The sequence below is a fragment of the Podarcis muralis genome, chromosome 5 (genome assembly GCF_964188315.1).
Source record: "Podarcis muralis chromosome 5, rPodMur119.hap1.1, whole genome shotgun sequence".
Classification (NCBI taxonomy): Eukaryota; Metazoa; Chordata; class Lepidosauria; order Squamata; family Lacertidae; genus Podarcis; species Podarcis muralis.
The window spans coordinates 67272258-67295539 of NC_135659.1; the positions used below are offsets into that span (position 1 = coordinate 67272258).

General features: G+C 41.9%; 1 protein-coding gene across 4 annotated transcripts in view; it reads right to left on the minus strand.

The window, feature by feature from the left end:
* The window catches only part of PTPN22 (protein tyrosine phosphatase non-receptor type 22), a 38006-nt gene extending 15377 nt beyond the window's left edge, over positions 1-22629 (minus strand). Inside the window, exons 1-12 of one of the 4 annotated variants that reach the window (XM_028734525.2) lie at positions 22253-22629; positions 22048-22158; positions 11702-11810; positions 8567-8643; positions 7295-7390; positions 5139-5177; positions 3383-3454; positions 3204-3266; positions 2378-2520; positions 1555-1621; positions 1097-1174; positions 397-489 (exon numbers count right to left, since the gene is read on the minus strand). In XM_028734525.2, the coding sequence (XP_028590358.2) occupies positions 397-489; positions 1097-1174; positions 1555-1621; positions 2378-2520; positions 3204-3266; positions 3383-3454; positions 5139-5177; positions 7295-7390; positions 8567-8643; positions 11702-11810; positions 22048-22134 (924 nt within the window). In that variant the 5' untranslated portion in view covers positions 22135-22158; positions 22253-22629. The other 3 variants (XM_077929074.1, XM_077929075.1, XM_077929076.1) reach the window with 3 other exon arrangements.
* Positions 22630-23282: the final 653 nt, after the last annotated feature.

Consider the following 23282-nt stretch of genomic DNA (forward strand, 5'->3'; position numbering starts at 1 on the left):
TGGAAATTCGATGCTGTGGAATCACAACATTGCAGGATATTGACATCATCATCAATGAACTAATCCTTAGAGAACTGAGCACAGGATGATTTTCTGTTTAACCCCTGCTCACTCCTTCTGACTTAGCTTTCAGAAACCAAATGGACGGGTGGAACATTGGGTGGATAACTGATCACGCATCACGCAAAAACCAGCAACAGGGGAGTGTTTGCATGCAAGAAACGAGGGTTGGGTGAATGCAATACTGTTGGCCTGAGATCTGAATTTCTCTACAAAGGATAAATGCAACGTTTGAAGTGCTTCCTGTTCCAGTTCCTGTTTGGTGCTAGCTTTGGTAGGAATGCTGTATTTTGGGGGGAAATGTTCTGTATTTGTAACCAGATGCTGTAAACTTACCTCCATAGCAAAGTGATCGGAATGATGAGCGAGTGCCTCAATTTGCCTTTTAAAGAGCTCAATCACAGCATCATAGACCAACTTATACTGCTCCTGTAAAATGATGCCAATAAATCACATGGAGATATGCCACTTTTGTTCATTCATTTCTCTACTTCATCATAGACTTTGAAAGCTATACCGATATTTTCTGGCATACAAGCTAAGGAGCAGTGGTTATCCCCAAAGTTGGGAAGATTCATTTAATAAGTGGGTGTGACTATGCTTCATGCTCAGCTTTGCTGACATATAAGAGGAAACTGAAGTTCTGGCACTGCTCCATTTTCTGGGACAGTACCTTTTTAATGGGATAAAGATTTTATGGAATGATTGAACATCATTTTGAGAACAGATCATTTCCTGGTGGCAATAAGCATTTGAAAGATTGTGTGTGCCCTTTTGCCAGCCAGTTTATTTGGCACATTATCCACAGAATGCCTTAGCATTTTGAACTTTGATCTCCCTTCTTCTGATAATAACTGCACCTTTTCCTTTGATGTCTCTGCAGGAGGCTTTCATGCAAAGAGGGCTCTTGTACATTATTGCCACACACACAAGGATTTCCTTGTTAGAGCACAGCAGTGTCTCTCTATAAGGCAAACATGCTTTCTACAATTTTGTATATACTTTGCATGATAGAAAAAATATTTTTTGTACGTACCAGTGTTTGCACTAATAAAGGCCTCTGTGTTCGCATTTCCTGAATCGTATTAAAAAGGCTGAAGTTCATTGGCAGAATCTTAAGAAGATGAAGGGGAGAGGAAAGACAAAGAACTGTTGGTGATATGGAATGCCCAGGTCCAACCATCCACTCTGTGTCGCAACACACCTTATAACTGAATTCATATTTCAGAGTCTTACCAAAGAGTTTCAGTAATGCCTATTGATTGATTGATGGCATTCATACATTACCCAGTCAACAATATCCTCTGGATATTTACATTATACTCTGGGCGGTTACATCAGTTGGTGAAAAGGTTCCCATTTCCAGTAACAGCATAACAGACAGCAAAATTTCCCATCTCATGACAGTTATACTACCATCGGTGGGAAGTTCCTTGCCTGACATAGCAGCACATGAACAGTACAAAGATGTTTAACAGGGGAACAAAAACTCACCCCGTCTTTTAGCAAAGTCCACGTATAGTCAATGGCACAGATGACTCCTGTTCTTCCACAGCCCGCACTAAAAGAAAAAAAGACACAAGAGATTGTTGGAAGAAGGGCAAGTGCAGCTCTCATTTTCATCCTGCATTCAGCTCTTTTTTTTCCTCCAGTATTTTAATAAAAGAACATTCAACCTTCCCTGAAAATCTCTTAGGCCCATCCACCCATTTGTTTGTCCTGTGATTACTAGTACTTTGTATAAATCTATTATCACAGGCCTGAGAAAGTTTTGGGGTTTTTTGTCCTGCCACTTGCCCCGGGAAAACCCGCTTTTTATTGCTGAATTGGAACAAGTGTCAATCTGCGGAAAAACCTAAGAAAATTTTGTCCTTCCCCTGAACTGGTCCTAAAATAGCTCCTGAACGGATTTTTATGTGCTTTCCCAGGAGCTATATTGGGGGCAGATAATGCCATCCATTCAAATTGAGGTTGATATCAACCCCCAATTTATATTTCTGATCTATTTGCTGAACTCACTTAATTTCTTGCTCTGAACTAAGTGGAATGCATCTTTTAACCTCACTACAGGATTAGGTATTTTTGGACAGCAAAACTAAGAAAACATATTGACTTGGTGGAGAAAACATTACATGAAAATAATCAGAATATAGAATCCACAGAGAGGGGAGATAAAGGAGAAGATGCAAAACTAAAATAATTGTAAGCCTCCAAGATTATAGTTGAGTGTGTATTTCCCTTTGAGCATTAATACAGAGATTGAGCATTCTCCCTTGGCGTAGAAAAAGATTAAATCTCTACTGCCAAATAGCCTCACCTGCAGTGTACACAGATAGGTACATCACTGTGTGCTTGATAGCAGCGCATCTCCTCTATGAGTTGAAGAATAGGGTCGATTGAGGACGGTACATCATGGTCTGGCCAGTTTTTATAATGGAAGTGGTAGACAGTTCGGCTTTCCTGTAAAGGCACCAAAAAGGAAGAAGATATAGTTTAACTGAAGTTTACTCTGATTGATCTCATCCTCATTTGAGGGTGGTGGAAATAGTGGGTGGGTAATTGACTGTTGTGGGTGGGTAATTGACTGTTGTGGGTACACATGCCATTGTAGCCATTTGAGGATGCAAAGTTAGGCTGAACTGAACATCCCAAAGACTCAAACCATACCTACACTTTTCCATTGAGCATATTCAGATTGTGGCTGTTCAGATTTCCATGCCAATATCCCTATTCACAGTTCTACGACAGAAGAGTCCCATGCAGTTATGAAGCATCGGACTCTATTACCACCACAATAATAATAAGAAGAAGAGTTTGGATTTGATATCCCGCCTTTCACTCTCTTTAAGGAGTCTCAAAGCGGCTAACATTCTCCTTTCCCTTCCTCCCCCACAACAAACACTCTGTGAGATGAGTGGGGCTGAGAGACTTCAAAGAAGTATGACTAGCCCAAGGTCACCCAGCAGCTGCATGTGGAGGAGCGGAGACGCGAACCCGGTTCACCAGATTACGAGACTACCGCTCTTAACCACTACACCACACTGGCCATTGGAACCACAAAAGGATTCACATAAATGGGTTGATTGGTGGCACCAGCACAGACTACTTCCCCAAGCATTCCTACGATATGTTCCCAGACTTACACTGTCATTCAGCTTCACTTTCAGAGTGCGAATCACATACTCATTTCTCCTTTCTTCGGCCTCCTATAGGAAAACAAACCAGGATGACATTTTCTGCCGGTAAACAGCAACAATTTGCATAAATCAGAATGCAGACTATGAATTAAAACAGGCCGGGGGATAAGCATGGTTATACTCACACAGGATATGCAGAAAGGGCCCATATTGATTGGAGACTCATCCGCATCAACCCAATATCGCTCACATTTCTTCTGTTGGAAAAGAAGTAGAAGGAGACTGTGTTTATCTGTCTCTTGCCTTGTCAACTCTCACATCTTCCTTTCCCTGCCCCCACCACAAAAACTGGTTTCCAGTCAGGGAAAGTTTCAGCCACACAAGTGTTGTGTTCAGCTGTTTGGCCAAGCTGGCAGCTCTCAAACACAACACTTCTTTTTGTTTAAGACATTCACCATAGTGCAGGCTGCCTTAATTTTTATAGAATTCACTTGGTTTCTAAACCCAGCCATGGGAATGTAGGAGGCTGCTGTATGCTGAGTCTGGTCATTGGTCCATCTAGTTCAGTATCATCTACACTGAATGGCAGCAGCTCTCCATGGTTTTAGACAGGAATCTCCTCCAGTCTTACCTGAAGATGCTGGGGATTGAATCTGGGACCTCCTGCATGCAAGGCAGATTTACCACTGAGCTATGGCCCTTCCCCCAGTGAAGGACACACCTTGGGCAGGATGCTCAACAACCACTGTATACTTCTGTGGCTTCTTGTTGAAGCAGGAGATATACTGAATGGGAGGAGGGGAATCAAAACGCTTGCAATAAGAGAACAACTGACTAGAAATACTGGGAAAAGTCCAAGGACAAGGGGCTGGTGCTAATAAAGAAACAGAAACAGGGAGCCATAAACCTATTTTTTTAATGGCAGCTTAAGGAAGATCTGGCATATACACAGCCTGGCTCAACTGTGAACCCATTATGAGAAGCAATCTGCACACAGAGATAATTGGTGTATCCATTGATAAACCAGAAAGGACAACTTTAAACTGTTCAACTATGGCCGTATAAAACTTACTGAAGTCATAATTGTCTCAACAACCACTGACAAGTACAAATGACTGTAAATTTCTCTCTCCATGACTAATAGCAGCTCTGAGGCTGAGGGTACAATTTATACCAGGGAACAAAGCATGGAACGAAAGGTTAACCACCACCACCACCCCACTTTCCCACCATGCCATAGCACTCATCCTGATTATAAAGGAAAATGAAAAATGTTGGGAGCTTCGGTCATGGAATTCCCACATCATAGGTTTGGTGCCAAAGTTGTATCCAGACATGTACTCTTGGTGCTTTTACCTTTTCTCCATTGTCTGAATTTTAAAATTAATACAGGGTTGCGGGAGGGTGTGTGTTTGTGTGTGTGTGTGGTTTTTGAGGCAAGAGCCTGAAAAAGTCAAATTCCAGATCTGGGATCATTAAACAGTCTGATTTAGCTTGTACAAAAAGCAATTCCACCAAGAAAAGACACAGTGGCACCCACACAGTCCAAAGAGACTTTTAAAGATTCTGATAATTCAGAAAGGAGGATGGAATGATGGCCAGGAGAGTTAGCACTATCTTATACAGACACCACTTGAGGAAAACACAGATTCTCCTGCAATATTTTGATTATATTGACCTTTCAGGTCAAGTCCAGTTTGGGGGCAGAATCTGAATCATCCTTGGTTGCTCTGCTCGATGACCTTTTTTTTATTTTCGCAAAGTGCTCAGTTTTACTTGTGATATATCATTTGGTTTTCACTTTATTTAGCTTTTAGGAAATTTGTTGAATGATTTTTTTTATGCAAACCTCTTAAGAGTTTTTTTATTATATTAAGCGCTGTGTGTGTGTGTGTGTGTGTGTGTGCGCGCGCGCATGCTATCCATTGGCCCAGGGCTTACCTTCCCCATTTCAAATTCCATGCAAGCCATGACCACAACCTGGAGAGATAAAAATAAAAAGACACTTGAGCGCCATTCAGCTACACAAATGAAATAGGAAATTTTTCAGTACTGGGCACTTCCACAAGGTAGACCTCTGCCTATTTCTTTTCCTTCTCATTCTATTTTTATTATAATATGAGATAGCACGGTTCCATTCACCCCTTTGCTAGTTTAATATTTTCACTGTTGTTTCCCATCCAAACCAGTGGACAGTGCATGTCTGATACTGCCTATTTTGTTCCTGCATAGACCCTTTTCTTTCTTCATACTTTCCACCCCCAACTTGCTCCACCTCACCAAGCAGCCACATCAAGAATCAAGCAGGGTGTGATTTTTGTAATTGTCCAGCAACATGCAATGTTTGGTGTACAGTTGCTTCTGCATTTGTTGCACATTTCCTGCACTTGCATGAGAGAAGCACAATAAGCCAGCCTTTGATTCTGCAAGACAGAGAGAGAAGAAGGAAGGAAGGAAGGAGGGAGGGGGGGAGGGGAGGAGTTGCTGGGACATCCCATTTCACTCCAAGGGCCTTTGATGCATTATCTGGGTTTTGTTTTGTTTTGCTTTGTTTTTTTGCAAGCTTCTCAAATGATTGTGGTGTGTGTGAAATGGGAAGGTTTTTCTTTTTTCTTTATAGCTTTGGAATTTGTTCACCAAAAAAAAGTCTAGCGACAAAATTCTAAACTAGGCTTACACCAGGTGTAAAGTCCCACTTTGCAACAAAGAAAAATAAAACAAATTTCCATGTCCAGCACGATTTCCATCTCCCTTCTCTTCCCATGGGGTCACTAGTTGAAGCAAAAGCACCAACTTCTGCATTGCAGTTCCTGGAGATAAAATGGCTCAGGTGTGCCTACAGTCAAACAAGCACTGAGGAGGTGTGGCAGTAGAGCACCCCCACTCCAAAGAAATGCCATGTAACACATGGGGGCGGGGTTGAGGAACTCTTCCAAAAATAGAACAGTTCCACCACACCCTTGGATTTCCCACAGCTATACCTCCCTTGACAGTACTAATCAGATTTTTTCACAATAAGGGAACATGTGCACTAACCAGGAGGGAAATTGGGATGCATACAAGTGACGCATGATGCCATATGGCTGCCCCTGCCCTCCAGTGTGTGCACGGGACATGCAAATATGCAGCAAGTGGCTGGTGGTGCCTTTGAGCAGAATTGTCACTTATAGAAAATGGCTGTGTGCAGTAGGATGGCTTAGATTTTTTATTTTTTTTTAGTAAGAACTCCATCCTTTTTATATAGCCAGAAGTCTCAAATCCTGGGAACGGAATAAGCTGTACATATTTGCTTTGTTTCCCTAATTTGTATGAGCTACAACATTTAGTTGCTTATATAGGATTAGTGGGTTTTGGAAAAACAAGGGATTAAATGTTTAGGCACTTTTAAACTCTACCACGTTGTCCAGAAATTATCCAGCAGCTGTTGTAGCTGTTGACTTTAGGCTCCTTCCACTGTTGCCAAGTCTCAGCACCTGCTGTTACTGTATGGGATGGGCTGTTGAATGTAAGCATCACCAGGGGGAGTTTATGTAAAAATGATCACTGTACAACTGCACATGTGCATGAATGCAAAATGTTGAAAACATGAAACATGGGTAGCAAAGTCTAGCAGAAAGCAATAGGTATGAATACATATTTGTGTATCACAATAAGTCATAACCTCATCACTAGTGAAGGAAGGAAACAAACAAACCATGAACTCTGGCTTAGAATTATATTTGAACCAGGAATGGTGGCTGGCTTAACTCCAAGCAAACCACAATCTGGCCTGGTTTGCACATCAAACTACACAGAACAATGGCTTAATATGCGTGCATGTGTGTCCAGACCACTTCTCCCAAGCTGATCTGTTACTGCACCACACTGAGCTAAGCCATAGTGTGGATTAGTGTACCATCTGAAACTGGGCTTGTGGCTTAGTTCTCTCCTGACTAAACACAAGCTGTAACCAAGGTCTGTAAACGCCAGACATAGTGCAACCACCCCCTTGGCTTAATTCATTTCATGGGACCCCATCCCTCCCCTGGAAAAAGCAAGCAATGTTTGAATGTAAAACTGTAGGAGTGACTTGTAAGTAGCACTGATCTGGAGCTTACCAGGACTTTATATTCCCAAATCATCCTCCAGAAGTCAACAACAGTTGTGGGAAGGGGGCCCTGAGTAGCTATGTAAGTCTTTGGCTCATACACACCCTAAAAAGGAAATAAATAAAATACAAGTTTTTGTTAAAAAGCATCTAGGTGCAATCCACTCTGGAGTATTTTGTATTTTCCCATTATACTGTTATACGCCTCCCCAATCTCCAAACGGTGTGAGATTCCAGGGGTACCCAGCACACTGATCACCATCTGTGTTTCCTTTTGGAACAATGAGGCACAGCAGAGACTGTGGTGTCTTTATTATATATAATTTATTTACACATATATACAACACAAGCCTAGATGGAGAGAATGCAGAGCATTCACACCCCAAGAAGGTCCTGTCTCCTCTATTGCTGCAGCTCCAGATTCTAAGAAACCCCAAACATTGTGACTGACCCTCACTGCAGCATAAAACAGGTCACCCGTTTTCTGCCCCGCCCCCCTCCAGCTTGCAAAACAGACACAGAATTCTAACTTTTTTTAGACCCAGGAATTTCAGGGGATCTGGGCACCCAAAAACTCGTAACAACATCCTGAAATTGGTTGTGTCATTAACTTCAGAAGGACTGCTAAGAAAAGGAGGTTGTGTGACTTCCTGCTGTTAAATGGGACAGAGAACTGTTGAGAGGAGACAACTTCCTTAGAGTGCTTCCTCAGTGAGAAAGGCAGTGGAAGGAACTCACGTAGCCTAGGATTAAATTAGAAGCCCGAACGTAAGATATTTCAAAGGTCCTATAACTTTTCAAATATATTTTCATTAACCTGCCACTCCTGGGATCTCTTCAATGTGAGGAGCACTTTCTCCATTAAACCATTTGCATTCTCATATAAACCTGACTAAGGATTGTGGGTCACCAAAGCAGCACTCATGAGTGCTGTTCCAGGCGTCACATAGGCCACCCCTTCCACTGAAATTAGGCTGATAGAAGCCTTCCATTGTAGCCAATAAGAGGCTTTTTTTTCAAGCCTAATTGCAGGTTGGGGGGGCAAATTATTGGAGGTCATATGCAGCTGTGGTCTGTCGTTTCCATTATTGACTGATTGCATTGTGTACATGCATATATTATGTGTGTGTGTGCAGTACCCACAGCAGTTTTTCCCCAGTTTTTAATGTCTCCAGGGGCTCAATGTCCGCTTTAGATTATTAGCATATGCCTGTATTTTTCACTCAGCAGAGCCTACAGTCCATGCGAATCATGTGCGACAGGCCACCAAATGAGGTACTACCTTGATAAAATTGGCATTGATGTAATGAGAATCTTTGTCAGACGTGATAAGGGAGAGCTTCACTCTGCTGTGGTCATCTATAGGGAAGAGCAAATGAAACAACTTTCAGCTGCATTATATAACGGATCCTAGAACAGCAAATCCAAGTCAAGTTTCATTGTAACAGTTGCTTTGTGAGAGGTCACCCTTAAACCCTTTCGTCACCCAACTGCACAGGCACATTCCAAGCACTTTCACAAGGATGCACTTTTTTAAAAAAAGTGCTGCTCCCCATAATATTTCCTGGCCTGAACAGAAAGAGAGAGAGAAATAATTAGCAGCACAGTTCATGCTCATTTGCATCACAGAATGTTCGGGGGGGGGGGGGGTTGTGCGTGACCTTAGCCTCTTCTGTGCGGCACCAACAAGGATCAAAATAGTTTGTTTTGCATTGTATTGGAGCAAAAGGTTGTTACTGCCTAAGTGTATGCACCACTGCGTATATTTCCTTCTCTGTTTCCTGCTCCCAGAGTGTTTTCATCTCCTGCCACACACCAATCCATCCCCCAACCAAGTCTATTTCTATCTCTTCCACAGAATATCTATATTTGATATTAAATTAAATGGTGTTGATAAATTGTATCTAATAAACTTGGGGATGGGTCCAAATATCTTCCCATCCAAATGAAAGGCACTTCTACTCATGAATGGGCCGAGTAGCTGATTCGAACATACACAGCTGCAACCCCATGCAGTGGAGTTTTGAGAGGCTGCAATGGGAAGGAGGATTTTTGGATCCAAGCCTTTGAAAGCCATGTTTTGTTTAAGTGTGCTGCACCCAATGCTGCAGTTCTGTTCATACAACAGACTTGTATGAACATGGAACTTCCTATCATGGAACTTCCTCTTCTGTTCCTCTGCAGCTCTCAAAACCAACTCCAAAGTATTGGAGGACACACACACACACAAAGAGAGAGAGAGAGAGAGAGAGAGAGCAGATTTTGAGAGCGCATGGTGGAAAGAGAGGAAATGGAAGTCAGTCCCATTGTGTGAGAGGAGCTCTGCTTCCACAGTACTGGATACAACTCAGTATATCCAAGAACATTTTCATCTGGCAAAAGGTCACAAGCCACTCCGATCTCCATTTTATTCCTTCACGGGAAGCATCTACTCTTGTGAGCAGCTTTAATGCCCAGGAGTTCAGAGAACTCAAGTTGCAGCTTCCAGAATGGCAAAATATAACTTACGTATCGCCAAAGTTGTGACGGCTGAGATCTCAGAGAGGAGTCTATGTTGTTTAATTAAGGGAAGAACTGCAAATTATTTCAGCAAACATATTTGCCAGTTACTGATAATGCAGGGGTGGTGAGTGGACAGTGAATGTGCTTGACCCTTCCTTGATCTGCCAGTGAGAATAGTGCCAAACAATGCCTCCCCAGCTGTTCCACAGTGAGGAGGGGGAGAGAGGAACTAGATGAAGAATTGTGGGAGGAGAAGGGTTAAGCCAACTGATGTTCCCCTCTAAATGTTCCCTACCTCTGTGAAATATACTCAGAGTCGTGTAATAGCATTACAAGTAAAATATGAGGTTAGGAAACTATGTCAGCTAACTAGTGGGTAAAGGTAAAGGTAAAGGGTAAAGGGTAAAGGGACCATTAGGTCCAGTTGTGACCGACTCTGGGGTTGCGGCGCTCATCTTGCTTTATTGGCCGAGGGAACCGGCGTACAGCTTCCAGGTCATGTGGCCAGCATGACTAAGCTGCTTCTGGTGAACCAGAGCAGCGCACGGAAACGCCATTAACCTTCCCACCGGAGTGGTACCTATTTATCTACTTGCACTTTGATGTGCTTTCGAACTGCTAGGTTAGCAGGAGCAGGGACTGAGCAACGGGAGCTCACCCCGTCGCGGGGATTTGAACCGCCGACCTTCTGATCGGCAAGTCCTAGGCTCTGTGGTTTAACCCACAGCGCCACCCACGTCCCTAACTAGTGGGTAGTTGTACCCTGATCAGACGACAATCACAAGTGAATGAAACAGTAAAGAAAGAGAGGAAAAAGGAATGACTGACCTAAGAAGTCTATCAGCAGGCAAAGGTGAACATGAGTCATGGAACCTATACATATTAAGAGCCTTTTTCAGAGAATGGGTATTGTTTTTTGTGGTCAGAATGTGTCAAGGTGACACATTTGTTATGCTCAATGTACATAACCATCACTAAGGTATTGCATCCAAACCAAGGAAATAGCATTTTCCCAGTTCTCAGAATGAAAACATTCAGTTGCTGGGGAAAAGAGATTTCAACCCAGCTAGTGCTTCCATAATTGCTGCTTTGACTAATGTCTCGCAGGCACCTACTGATTAATCCCTGTGATATCGCCTCTCCTCTAGCTATTGCTATTGACAGGAAGGTAAACAAGTGTTCTTTTAAAAGTCCTTCTAAACTTGTTTGATCATTTTTCTAAGATGTATCAGACAACATGTATCTTTGTACCAACCTGTTGATGTGTATTGAGTTTGAACCATATGCTCATTCTTATTTACACCCCACTCTGCATTTGTGTGGTGTGTGTGAATAGCATGTTTGCATACAACTTGCCTTGGGTCCAAAGGCAAGTTCATGAAAGGAAAGTTCATGAAAGGAAAGATTCCTCTCCCTATACACACCCCAAGAAGTCTCTCTGAAGTTTATCTCCTGAACAATATAGGAAAAGACATAATGGGCTGCTGAGAAGGGGGAAATTGCCCTCAACAGGATCAAACCTGTTATTCTTCTCCACCTCCCACCCCTGAAGACCTCACTAGAACAAACACTTTACCTGAGATGCAAAGAGGCAATAATATCCTTAGGTTAATTTAGGATCCAAGTTGTATACGTGATATTAGTTATAACAAGCACAGGGGCCATTCACACTCCAAGGCTGTGTACACACTCTACATTTGAAAGCACATACTTTCCCTCAAAGAATTCTGAGCACTGACATTTGTTAAGAGTTGCTGGGAACTGGAACTTTGTGAGGGGTAAACTACAGGGTTTTGAGGGAAATAATGTGCTTTAAAAGTAGAGGGTGCACACATCCCAAATACACGCCACCTCATTCATACAGTGGCTGGAAAGATTAAAAACTACGGTGATAAATATTTAACTCCTTGCTTACATGGCAAGATGTCCTTATACCGGTTCTTGCTGATATTTTCCGGCTGCTCAGATGTAGCCGTTGGGTAGATTTTGTCAGCTCTGTAGGTTGCCGATTGCCTTTTCAGTTTCTGTTGTTAAATCATAGAGAGAGATTACAAAGAACATATAGACAGTGTCACAGGCCTGCATCTCCCATTATTTCCTGACTAGCCTCTCTTGAGACAACCACACAGAGAACCAAACAGTCGTCATTACTTTGCAGTGTGAGGCTTCTGAGAAGTGGAAAGTTTGTGAACCAAGCAGGAACCATGCACAGCTCAGGCACATATGTTTCTGATGTGGCTTCATAGAAAAATACTCGTTCCGCAGGCGTCGCACAGGTGTAATGTGGTGGAATAATACACTCTTCAGACACATGTGGAAAATATGAAAATGCTTCTATTGACAAAAGAGAAGAAGCTCAACTATAGCTCTGTTGCTACATTTTCCCCACACAAATACTGGTCCAATCTTCCTGCTTTTGAATTGTCTGGAAACCCAATTCCCATGACACAATAAAATAATCTTTTGTCATGGTTGTTATTGTCATATACCACCCTGGGATCCTCTTGGATGAAGAGCAGCTTAGAAGTTCTTTAAACAAAACAAACAAATATATACATAAAACAGAGTTCTGAGGATTTAAAAAATTTGAGGTGGCAGGAATATTAGTAGAATTGGAGTACAGGAAACTGCCTTATATGGAGTCAGACCAATGGTTCATCTTGCTCAGTATTGTCTAGGCTGACATGCAATGGCTCTCCGGATTTTAGACTAGCTTCTCTTCCAGCCATACCTGGAGAGGCCAAGGATTGAATCTGAGACCTTCAGCATCCAAATCAGATGCTCTACCACTGAGCTAAATTTAGCCAATTTTGGCACAATTTGGCAATCCTCAAAGCGTTTTATAATTGCCACTGGTTTCCCATCTCATCCTGACCACTGTTACAGAGAGTGAGGAACTACAGTGTGTGATAGTAACTGGCATAGTGTCTATTTACATACATTTTATTTATGGTTTTCAGCTGCTATACCTTGTCCTGCTCTCTACCACTTTCCATAATATTGCCCAGCACAACAACCAATCCAAAAAAGTCAACATTTCATAACAAATCATGACACAAAACATCTGTTTGGTGCAAAACTCAGGGCTGGAAACCAAGCCTTATGAGGAACGGTTGAGGGAGTTGAGTATGTTTAGCCTGGAGAAGAGAAGACTGAGAGGAGATATGAAAGCCATCTTCAAATATTTAGAGGGCTGTCACATGGAAGATGGAACAAGCTTGTTTTCTCTTGCTCCAAAAGGTAGGACTCAATCCAGTGGCTTCAAGTTACAAGAAAGGAGATTCCGACTAAACATCAGGAATAACTTTCTGATGGAAAGAGCTGTTCAGCAGTGGAATGAACTGCCTTGGGAGGTTGTGTACTCTCCTTTTGGCTAGCACTATTAGACAACATCGTGAAATTCACAGAGCAGTTCATAATTCAGTCGAACATAAGTTAGTTTTATTTGCAGACGATATACTTTTGTTTATTTTGGAACCTCAGACTAGCATACCCATCTTGATCCAAATGACAGACGCTTTTGGTAAAATATCAGGTTATTCTGTTAATGGGTCCAAATAAGAATTGATGCCAATAGGTCAAAATTTATTTATACAATCATTCAAGAAATATCAATCCCCCCCCCCCCCGAATCTATTTAATATCTAGGTATGTTAATACCAAGAGATATAACACAGTTAGTTACAGTTAATATGAATAAATTAATAAAAGAGGTTTCTTCAGATATCAATAGGTGGAAGTCATTGAACATTAGGGAAAGGGTGAATGCTCTCAAAATTAATATTATTCCCAGATTCATTTATATCCTGAGAGGACTCCCAGTTTCTACATCAGGATCAAAGGTAAATTCATTATTTAGGAAATGCCTTTGGGGCTCAGCAACACCAAGAATATCTTTGCAGAGAATGCAGCTACAAATTAAAGACGGTGGTTTCAGGATCCCAAATTTGGCATTATATCACTATGCTTGCCTACTGGCAAGTACTAAACATTGGAATCTCACTGTGGCCTTAATTTTCCGATGTGGGCAACCCTAGAATATATGTACATAGCACTTTTGGTTGGTTAGATAATATAGTGGTACCTCGGAAGTTGAACGGAATCCGTTCCAGAAGTCCATTTGACTTCTAAAATGTTCAGAAACCAAGGTGCAGCTTCCGATTGGCTGCAGGAAGCTCCTGCAGCCAATCAGAAGCTGCGGAACCCACAGCAGACATTCAGGTTCCAAAGAACATTCACAAACTGGAACACTCACTTCCAGGTTTGCTGTGTTCAGGAGCAAAAACGCTCTACTTGCAAGGCGTTCAGGATCCAAGGTATGACTGTACTAGGATGGAAATATTTGAATCTCAGGTGACTCTGGAAATGATTAAATCACTTTGAAGGATATGGAATATATTGGCTAATAAAAACAAATTTGATCCATTTTCCCATGTTTGTTAAGAGGCCTGAGAGTTGTTAGAAGATCCCTGTTCACCTACACAGATCAACAATTCCCAGAGTTACCTGAGAAGAGGGATTTATTATGGAGCAGGAAATGGAGCAGGAAAAATGTTACAACATTATAATCCCATAAACACATAAAAACACCTATTGAGCTTTGGGTTCTTGTAGTCCAAAGCTTGACTTTCTTTGTTGCATTGTTAGATGAGCATTTTGGGAATTCTGCTTTCTACATTGTTTTTAAATTTTCCGGTTTTTAATTATTTTAACTGTTTGTATTTTTTTATGTTGTTGTCACTTCGAGACTTTTTGTATAAAGCGACTAACCAACATAAAAATAATAATGCATCTTCACAGCATTGTTAACATCCATTGGGGAATTGTTTTCTCAATATTTATTTATTTCTCTTCCAGAACAGCATACACTTTCCTAGTTATTCACGAAATTAATCATAGCTCTGTCATTGCCCAGCCTTATATTAGTAATAAAAGCTGTTAATAATTTCCATATATCTCTATTCCATTTTTCTACAGATTGCCATGCTTCCGTGTTCTTTATTTCTTTGTTTCTTTCTTTCTTTCAGTCAGCATTCTAGCAACTGCTATAAGATTGCTAACCGATATCCTGTGTTTCTTCTTTTACACCACTTCACAAATTGTTTAGCAGTTCTATCTGTGGAATTAGCATATCTCCAATTATCTATAATATGACTTTTAAAATGCCTTTCCATAAACCTTTTGTAAGTATGAAGAAAATCATAATCTTTACAGTTACATCTCCAACATTTATAGGAGGAAGCAGCATACATTTTCTTTATTGCTGCAGCGGTGTTACATGCCTGCCAGAAGACTCTAGAGGAATTTTCTTTAACAACCATTTCTCTTCAAATTGCAGCCCCTGCGACACAAACATATTTCCCCTGCACGATAGGCAGTGCCTGAAGAGTTATGTTATCCCACTGTTTTTCATGAGATCATAAAACCATCTCACTTCTGATCAGGACTGCTCTCTGTAATTCTCCTTCCCATTGTTTCATACAGCCACACTATACAAGGGCTGCACAGCCACCAATATACTACAAAAGTCATTTATCCAAATTTATATGTATGTGTTTGCATTTATATTGTTCAAAAGAGTTAAAATCCTAGCCACTCTATGATCTCGTTGTGACATAAAAATAAATTATTTAAGTGCAAATACCAAGACCAAACTGGTGAATAATCTTGCACCTTATGACTCTCCTTGCTTGTTCCATAGCCATGACTATCTCCATATTCCCTGGCTTCACACACACCCACACACTCACACACCAGACCTCTTACTTCTGTCCAGGGGTTCCAACTTGAACAAAATATGGGGGAGCACAGGTAAGCCCTCCCCCACATAATCGATTACAAGACACGGTGCAAGCACACAATTTGAATGGCAGCATCCATCAATTTTGCAGTTATTTTATAGAGGGGGTGCAAGAACCTCAGCCCCAGGAGTTGGCTCCTATGCTCTTGGTGTTTTCTTGATGACTCCCTATAGCTCAGCTCTGACAATCTCCCCTATGCAAAACTGTTAAATATTCGGAAAAAGTCAGAAGCCCAAGGTAGTATAAGTTCCGCAACTAAGTTTATTCAACATTTGACAGTGACAACAGCTCACTCATAGGAACACAAGAACCAAACTGACTGGACAACACAATAATAAACCTGAGCAATGAACTGACCGTTGACAATTGGAAGTGCATGCGCTTACTTGCCATTAGAACATTCGTCTACGATTGGTTAGGACACGCCTTGTAACATAAAATGTGTTAAAACCAATATATGACAAAAACATAATGTCTAGTCTGTTTGGTCTAATGAACTACTAAGAAGGCAGCTTCCTATGTTCCCTCATCTCAGCACTTGAGATCTTCTGCTAAGATTTGCATCCTACACTGAGGCCAGGGTGGTCTCCACTTATAGCAGGGACCTTGCAGAAGCAGCAGTCACATTGTGAAACGCCCTAGCAAGAGGGAACCATACTGCTTCCTCCTTGCAAACGTCCTGAAAATAGCCCCCTGCACCTGCAAATGATGATGATGATTCAGTTTATTTGAAAATAAACTGGTTTGTTTTTTACCCCCTGGCTTTTGTATGGCTTTTGTTGCTTCTTGCTGTTCTTTTTGTTTTTATTGTTCGGTTTCTTTAAGTAGCATCAGTTTACATACAATATGTTTTATTAGTTGTTGAACTGCTTTTAGAAATTCATATGAAAAAAGGGGCACATTTTTAAAAAAATATAAAAATAAGCAAATCAATGGAGCAGGAGGGGAAGAGAATCGCCAGTCATGCAGATAGAATCTACATGTGCACAGCTTCAACACACTTCACAGCTTTCAACTGACAAGTTAACAGTGGACAAGAGCACAATGCACAAGATCAATATAATGCACACTCCCAACACACCTGTGCCCCTGTACCCACCATCCAATGCCACCTATTACAGGATTGTCCCATATTTCAGTGTAAAACGCTATGTCCTGTATTGAAGCAGTTCTGTCCTATATTTCAGGTCTCCTCCTCCTTGTCTGTCTGTCTGTCTCTCCCCAAATGCATGTATTTGAGGGATCCTCTCCAAATGCATGTACTTGAAATGGTGTGAAAGGTCATGTATTTAAGCTTTGGGTAGCCAAGCACAGACAGACTTACAAATTTGTGTGTGTGTGACAAATTCCAGAGGGGCATGCTGTTAGGCTGCAATAGATTGTAATGGATTGCTCTGAAGTCACTTCAGCACCAGATGAAACAAGAAAGAGCCCCCACCCCCTCAACTGCTCTCCCCACCCCACCCTGTCCTGTATTTTGCCAGAACCAAGGTGGCAACCCTCATTCATAACAACAGGGAAGTTGCAGGAATACTGTATACTAACTACTATATAATAGCTACTATATAATTGTTTGTCCAGGAGCTGATGGCCTGCGTGTTACATTTGCCATAGGAAAGTAATTCACGATAATGCTACCAAAATGCAGAATGAAGAGCTGTGGGTGGGGGAACAGATGAGTCAGAAACTCATTGCAAAACAGTTCAGCAACCCCCACTATGAGAATCATTGAATCACAAAGCTGGAAGAGATGCAAAGGTCATCCGGTCCAACTCCTCGATTGAGACAGAAGCCTTTCGACCCAAACATTCCTAAGAGATTAGTCTAGATTCATTCCATGGGACCCTCATTGCAAGATTCATAGGTCTGACTTAGTATAAGGCAGCTCCCTGTGTTCCTATGGTGTACTGTTGCTTTAATATATGTAAACTGCCCTGGAATTTGATAGTGAAATGTGGTGTGTGTGTGTGTGTGTGTGTGTGTACAGTGGTACCTTGGGTTACATACGCTTCAGGTTACATACTCCGCTAACCCAGAAATAGTGCTTCAGGTTAAGAACTTTGCTTCAGGATGAGAACAGAAATCGTGCTGCAGCGGCGCGGCAGCAGCGGGAGGCCCCATTAGCTAAAGTGGTGCTTCAGGTTAAGAACAGTTTCAGGTTAAGTACGGACCTCCGGAACGAATTAAGTATTTAACCTGAGGTACCATTGTATAAATGCCTTTCTCCCCCAGTCTTAATGGTATCCAAAACCTATCATTCCTGCATCATACAGTCAAAATGGGCTGAGACAAAACTATTTCAAAAATGACCAAATGAATGAAATCCTAACTGGCAGGAGAGTAGCTCTGAAGTTGTTGAAGTCTGGATGATCCACATCACATTTACCATAGAAATGAAATGGTGGAGGAACTGCCTGAGCTGATCTTCCCCTTGGGCTCTTCCCTCTCTCAATAAACAGAATGAATTCTAATAGCTGCTCATTTTGGCACCCCGAGGGGCTCAAAATTCAACAGGTTATAGGATAGGGAGGGTGATGAGGCCATTCTGATGCTCTGCTGACCTCTACCCCTCTGTCCCTGTCAATCTGTCAATCACACTCAAGAAGGGAAGAAAGGGAAGCATCACTGGCTTGGATCAACAGGTTGATTATGTATCAAAGGTCTATCACACAGATGATGGAGCAAATTTATTTTCTTTTGCTCCAGAAGATAGGGCTTGAACCCCATGGTTTCAAATTTCAATAAAAAAGGATTTCTGCTAAACATTTGGAAGGACTTCTTGATGGCATTGGGCTATTTGACAATGGAACTGACTGCCTCAGAAGATGGTGGCTTCTCCTTCATTAGATGCTTTAAAGCAGAGGCTGGATAGCCATCTATCAGGATGATGTAATGATGGATTTCCTGCACTGGCAGGGGAACTGGTTTAGATGAACTCTGAATTCCCTTTCAACTCTCTGATTCTGTTACTGCAAGGCCTAAGCAACGGAAGTTGCTTTTAATGGTAGGCCTCAAGAAGGGAACATTTGAAGCAAGAGTGTGCGTGCCTCTCAGCATTACCTTGCCACTAAGTAACCTTCACACATATGACATTGGGGGTATGTGTCCTACTTTATAGAGGACAGTCCTCTATTTCAAAGGCGACCAAGTCTAGTTTAAAGAAAAAGAACCACACAAAGCAAGAGGAGGGGTCTTGAAGTTGCCCATCAACATTTAGTTATCTGGACCACCAACCAAGCAGGCACACAGGTTATCTGATCACCCCACCAAGGTGAAAAGCTCTGTATTTCTTTTTAATTTATAATAATAATTTCTAAATCTGTGTCTCTGTATAGCACATGCAAATCTTTTTTCAAACTGATGTCACTCTTTATTCATGAATCGTAAGTAGTCACCCTAAAAGACAGAGTTCCCAGGAGGAAGAGGCGCTATCTTTGCCGATTAATCACTGCCAACATTCATTCACTAACACAGGGATATTGAGTGTTGTGCTGTGTGGAATAATTCAGGTTTTCTCATGGCTGTGTGAATGGACTCACTTATTTCCTAGTAGAAAAGGAAATGAGGGAAGAGCTTGGAAAATGTCCACCTGCATTCTCAATACATTTAAATTTCCTCCCACTATAAAACTGGGACAGGTCTTAGGTGGGGTGGTGGATGCTCTCCTGTTGCCAGTGTAAGATTCAGCTGTAGTCCAGTCAACTTCTGAATATGGAAAGAGGGCACCATCTTGTCCTTCACATCAAGCATCAAAATTTCTTTGGCTAGCCTTGCTCCCCTTTCATTCCAGTTGCCTGTACACTCTCAGCCCCACAGGACTTCATGCCTTGGCGGAGGGAGGGGGAAAAGTTGTATCACACAAGAAGCTCTGTGGGCATTTTCACAAGCAATGCTAAGAATGCTTTTCATTCTGGAACGAGTCACTTGTGAATGTTATTGATATGCATGCTCCAGGATTTCAAGGGCAAGTCCTGTCTCATGAACCTGTTAGAGTTATTTGAGAGAGTCAACAAGCATATAGACAGAGGTGGTCAAACTGATACAGTGTACTTAAGACTTTCAAAAAAAGCTTTTAACAAAGTACCTCACCAAAGGTTCTTGAGTAAACTTTGCAGTAATGGAATACAAAGAAAGGTCAAGAGTTAGGGGTGAGCTTTGTGGTGGCCAAGTTTGCTGATGATATGAAATGGTTCAGGGTCATTAAAACAAAAAGAGATTGTGAAGAGCTCCAAGAGGACCACTGTAAACAGAGGGCTCACCCAGAATTCCCTTTGTACCGCATTTTTCAGGCACAGGCATTTCCCACAGAAAACCACTACTGCCATTTGCTCTGATTCAGCAGTAAAACATGGGTTTTCCCAGGGAAAAGCAGGACAAAAAAAATAGGTCCACTTTTTCTATGCAGTGAATATAGAAAATATTTTCTCTCAAAGCATTAGAACTTGTGGACATCAAATGAAGCTGAATATTTGGAAGAATCAAGACAGGAAAAATAAAGTTCTTATCTGTGCAGGGCGTTAGGGAAATTCAGAGTGGACGAAGCTATCAATGGCTACTAGCCACAATGGCTATGTTCTACCTCCACTGTTGCTGGGAACTGCAGGTCGGCAGAGTCCTATTGTACTCATGTCCTGCTTGCGGACGTCCCACAGGGATCTGGTCTGCTGCTGTAAGAATAGGTTGGTTCACGAGATGGGCCATTGGTGTGATCCAGCAGGTTTGGCTTTAAATTGGACTGGCATTCTAGGCAATACAGATCTTTCATCTGCATTAAAAGTGAGAAATACAACCTTCTCCCCCCAAAAACACAAACACATAAATTAAAGTAACTTGAAGAAAATCACTATTCTTAAACACTTTTCTTCACTGATACCCCATGTAGGCTTTTGTATTCATAAAATACCGGGTCATGCCAGAGTGAGCGTCTTTCAGTCTGGCAATCCAGCATGAGGACTCACGCCAGAGCACTGGACCAAAAAAATGGGACATACTGGGATCCAAACAGAAGCTGGGATTGGCTTCTGTCATCCAGACACTTGGGGGGTATGCAATGTATCTTGCAACCCACCAAACACTTCCAGGTGGCTGTACGTCCATAGCAGGGCACAGCCGTGGGGGACAAGCTGTCCTTCAAATAAATAATGCCTGCCACCATTATTTCTTTCTTTCTTTCATTTAACAAAACACATATATTGCTTGTTTGTAACAAAACCTCTAAGCAGTTTACCAAAAAAATATCAGTTTTAAAAACCATTTGTAGTCTTCTCATGGGAGGCCTCTGATAAGGCTTGATGGGTCAGACTAAAGGCCTGTCTCCCTATCTTCCCAAATATCTACGGGAAGCCCTGTGCCATCACTCTATCTTGTGGCAGTGAATTTCATAGTTTAACGAAATCCAGAAGCCTCACTCCCTGACACTCTCCCCCCCTCCAGTTTTAGCCAAATCATGCTTCTGCCACTCTGGGTAGCCTTCTAAACATAGATTCTAAAGATAGGACTGACTTTCGAGGTTGGCAACATTGGGTACCTTGCCCACACCCCAGAAGGAGGTCCACTGTGCGTTCACCAGAGTACCCTGCTCTGCTCCACCTCCTTACTGTTCCTGCAGTTCACCTGCCCTCTTCAAGAACACAAGCAAGGAGGAGGAATTTCCAGAGAGGTAGCTGCATTAATTCGTTGTAGCAAACCAACAAAGAGTTATGACACCTTAAAGGCTGTCATATTATGGCATAATATTTCATGGGCTGCAGTCCCCTTCAGCAGATACATGATCCTAAATTGGCAAGCATATATGCACATGATTTAGGGAAATTCTGAGGTCAGAGGGATATAAAATGGAAAAAGAATACAGACTCTGACAATTCTATTAAAAGCTAATGCATAATATAATGACCATTAAGAAAGCATTTTGTCATAGCACTGGATGTCTTAGCATTGGATAGAGGAGGCAGATTGGCAGACTTCGCTCCTGCCCTCTCCTCCTGGGCAGTGGTGCACATTGGGCTCAAAGGGAATGTTGCCTATAGCATGGAGGTAGAAGCATTTTGCCCAAGGGCCCCCCAAACATGGTGTCAACACTGGCTATGTGACCATCACAAAGGGGAAAGTGCCAGGATCCCCACTAGCCCCCATTGGCCACCTGTAATCCAAACACTGTTTTTATCTCCCCATGTTAGTAGGAAATTAGCAGCAAATGATTTTGCAATCAAGCCAAAAGCGATAGTAATACAACCTCACAAGAAGAAACAGGAAGGACCTAGTTTTGAAACGGTAAAGCACGTAAGAGCCAAACAGTTAAATACTTTTGCACCTTCGCTCCTTCAACGCTGCTTCAACGGTGCAGCTAATTGTTTACAAGCTAGAAGACTCAACAATTGTTAAGCTGCACATTTTCCACGGTAGCTGAAGCTTTCCCCTTAGAATGAATTCAGACTGAGAAATATCGCTGCTGTTTACTTACCAAAAATTCTTTAGTGAACTCCTCTTTGTTGAGCTTTCTGCTTTGGGCTGTTTCCAGATTTTGCGTGATAATTTCTCTTTGATCCATTCTGTAAAACCAGGTGAAGCTGAACTGTTAGAGATAAAGATGGACATGACAAGGTCATGCTTCAGTGGAAACTACAACGAGGGGGGGAAGTTCCTGTCGAAGTCTGTGGTTTACTTACTTCATCACAAGACCTAAAGGAAATTAGTATGTGTGTAGCACCCACTGTGGGGAAATTAAAGAATTATTCCACGCTGGGCCCTAGTGCCTCCCTTTACAAGAATGAAATAACACATCGTTTTTCAAAGAGAAAAGGCATTCTGCTTTGCTTGCATTGATTCTGCTGGACTTGCCGCTCAGATTAGATTCTTGAGAACCAGGTCATCCTTGGTCTGAAGCAATTTCCACTTGATGAACTGGAAAAATCTCCCTATAAAAATCAGATCCAGAAAAGCTGCATCTGATCCCTGATAGAGGCCACCAAAGGCATCATTACCAAGGCTCTCTTCAATCACCACTTTGAAATATCTCTGTGTAGATAAGCAGCCTTCTCATTCATCCATCTCCCCCTGGAGAGGTGGCTTAACTTCTAAATGCATTAGTCACGCCTCAGCCCTAAACTTTGCCGGAAAACTCCAAAACATTCAGTCATCGCCGCCCTTTCACACGGCCTGGGATGAACTTTGTGAAGCCACGTCAGAATCAGACATTTATGTTAGAATGTTGAAGTTACACAGGGGTCAATGAATAAGAGACTAGCCAGTTCCTGGAATGCATGCTGTCTGAGTGACTGTGCTGTGAACATCCATACACTTTCCAGAATATCTTTATTCAATCACTGCTTTTGGAAAACTAACTAAAAACAGAATCCTGGTTATCCTTCCTACTTAACTCACAAAAATACTATGCAAGAAATGCAGAGCTTTTCCGCCAAAGGGGAACATGGCCCCCAGCTGTTTATTGGCTTCCATATGTGGATGACTAATAATTGTGATTTCCCATGTGCTGTGGAGAAAATCAGATAGTCAAAATAGAATCTAAATAAGGCAGAGTTTATTCCTCTCCAATTTGGCTTTAACCACAAGGGGCTTTGACGGAAGAAAGCACATATCAACCCAACACCATTCACTGTTGATTAGAAATGATCCCAAGCATCAGCACTGAGTTCAAATTTTCATATTAAAATGGGAAACAACATCTCACCTATATAT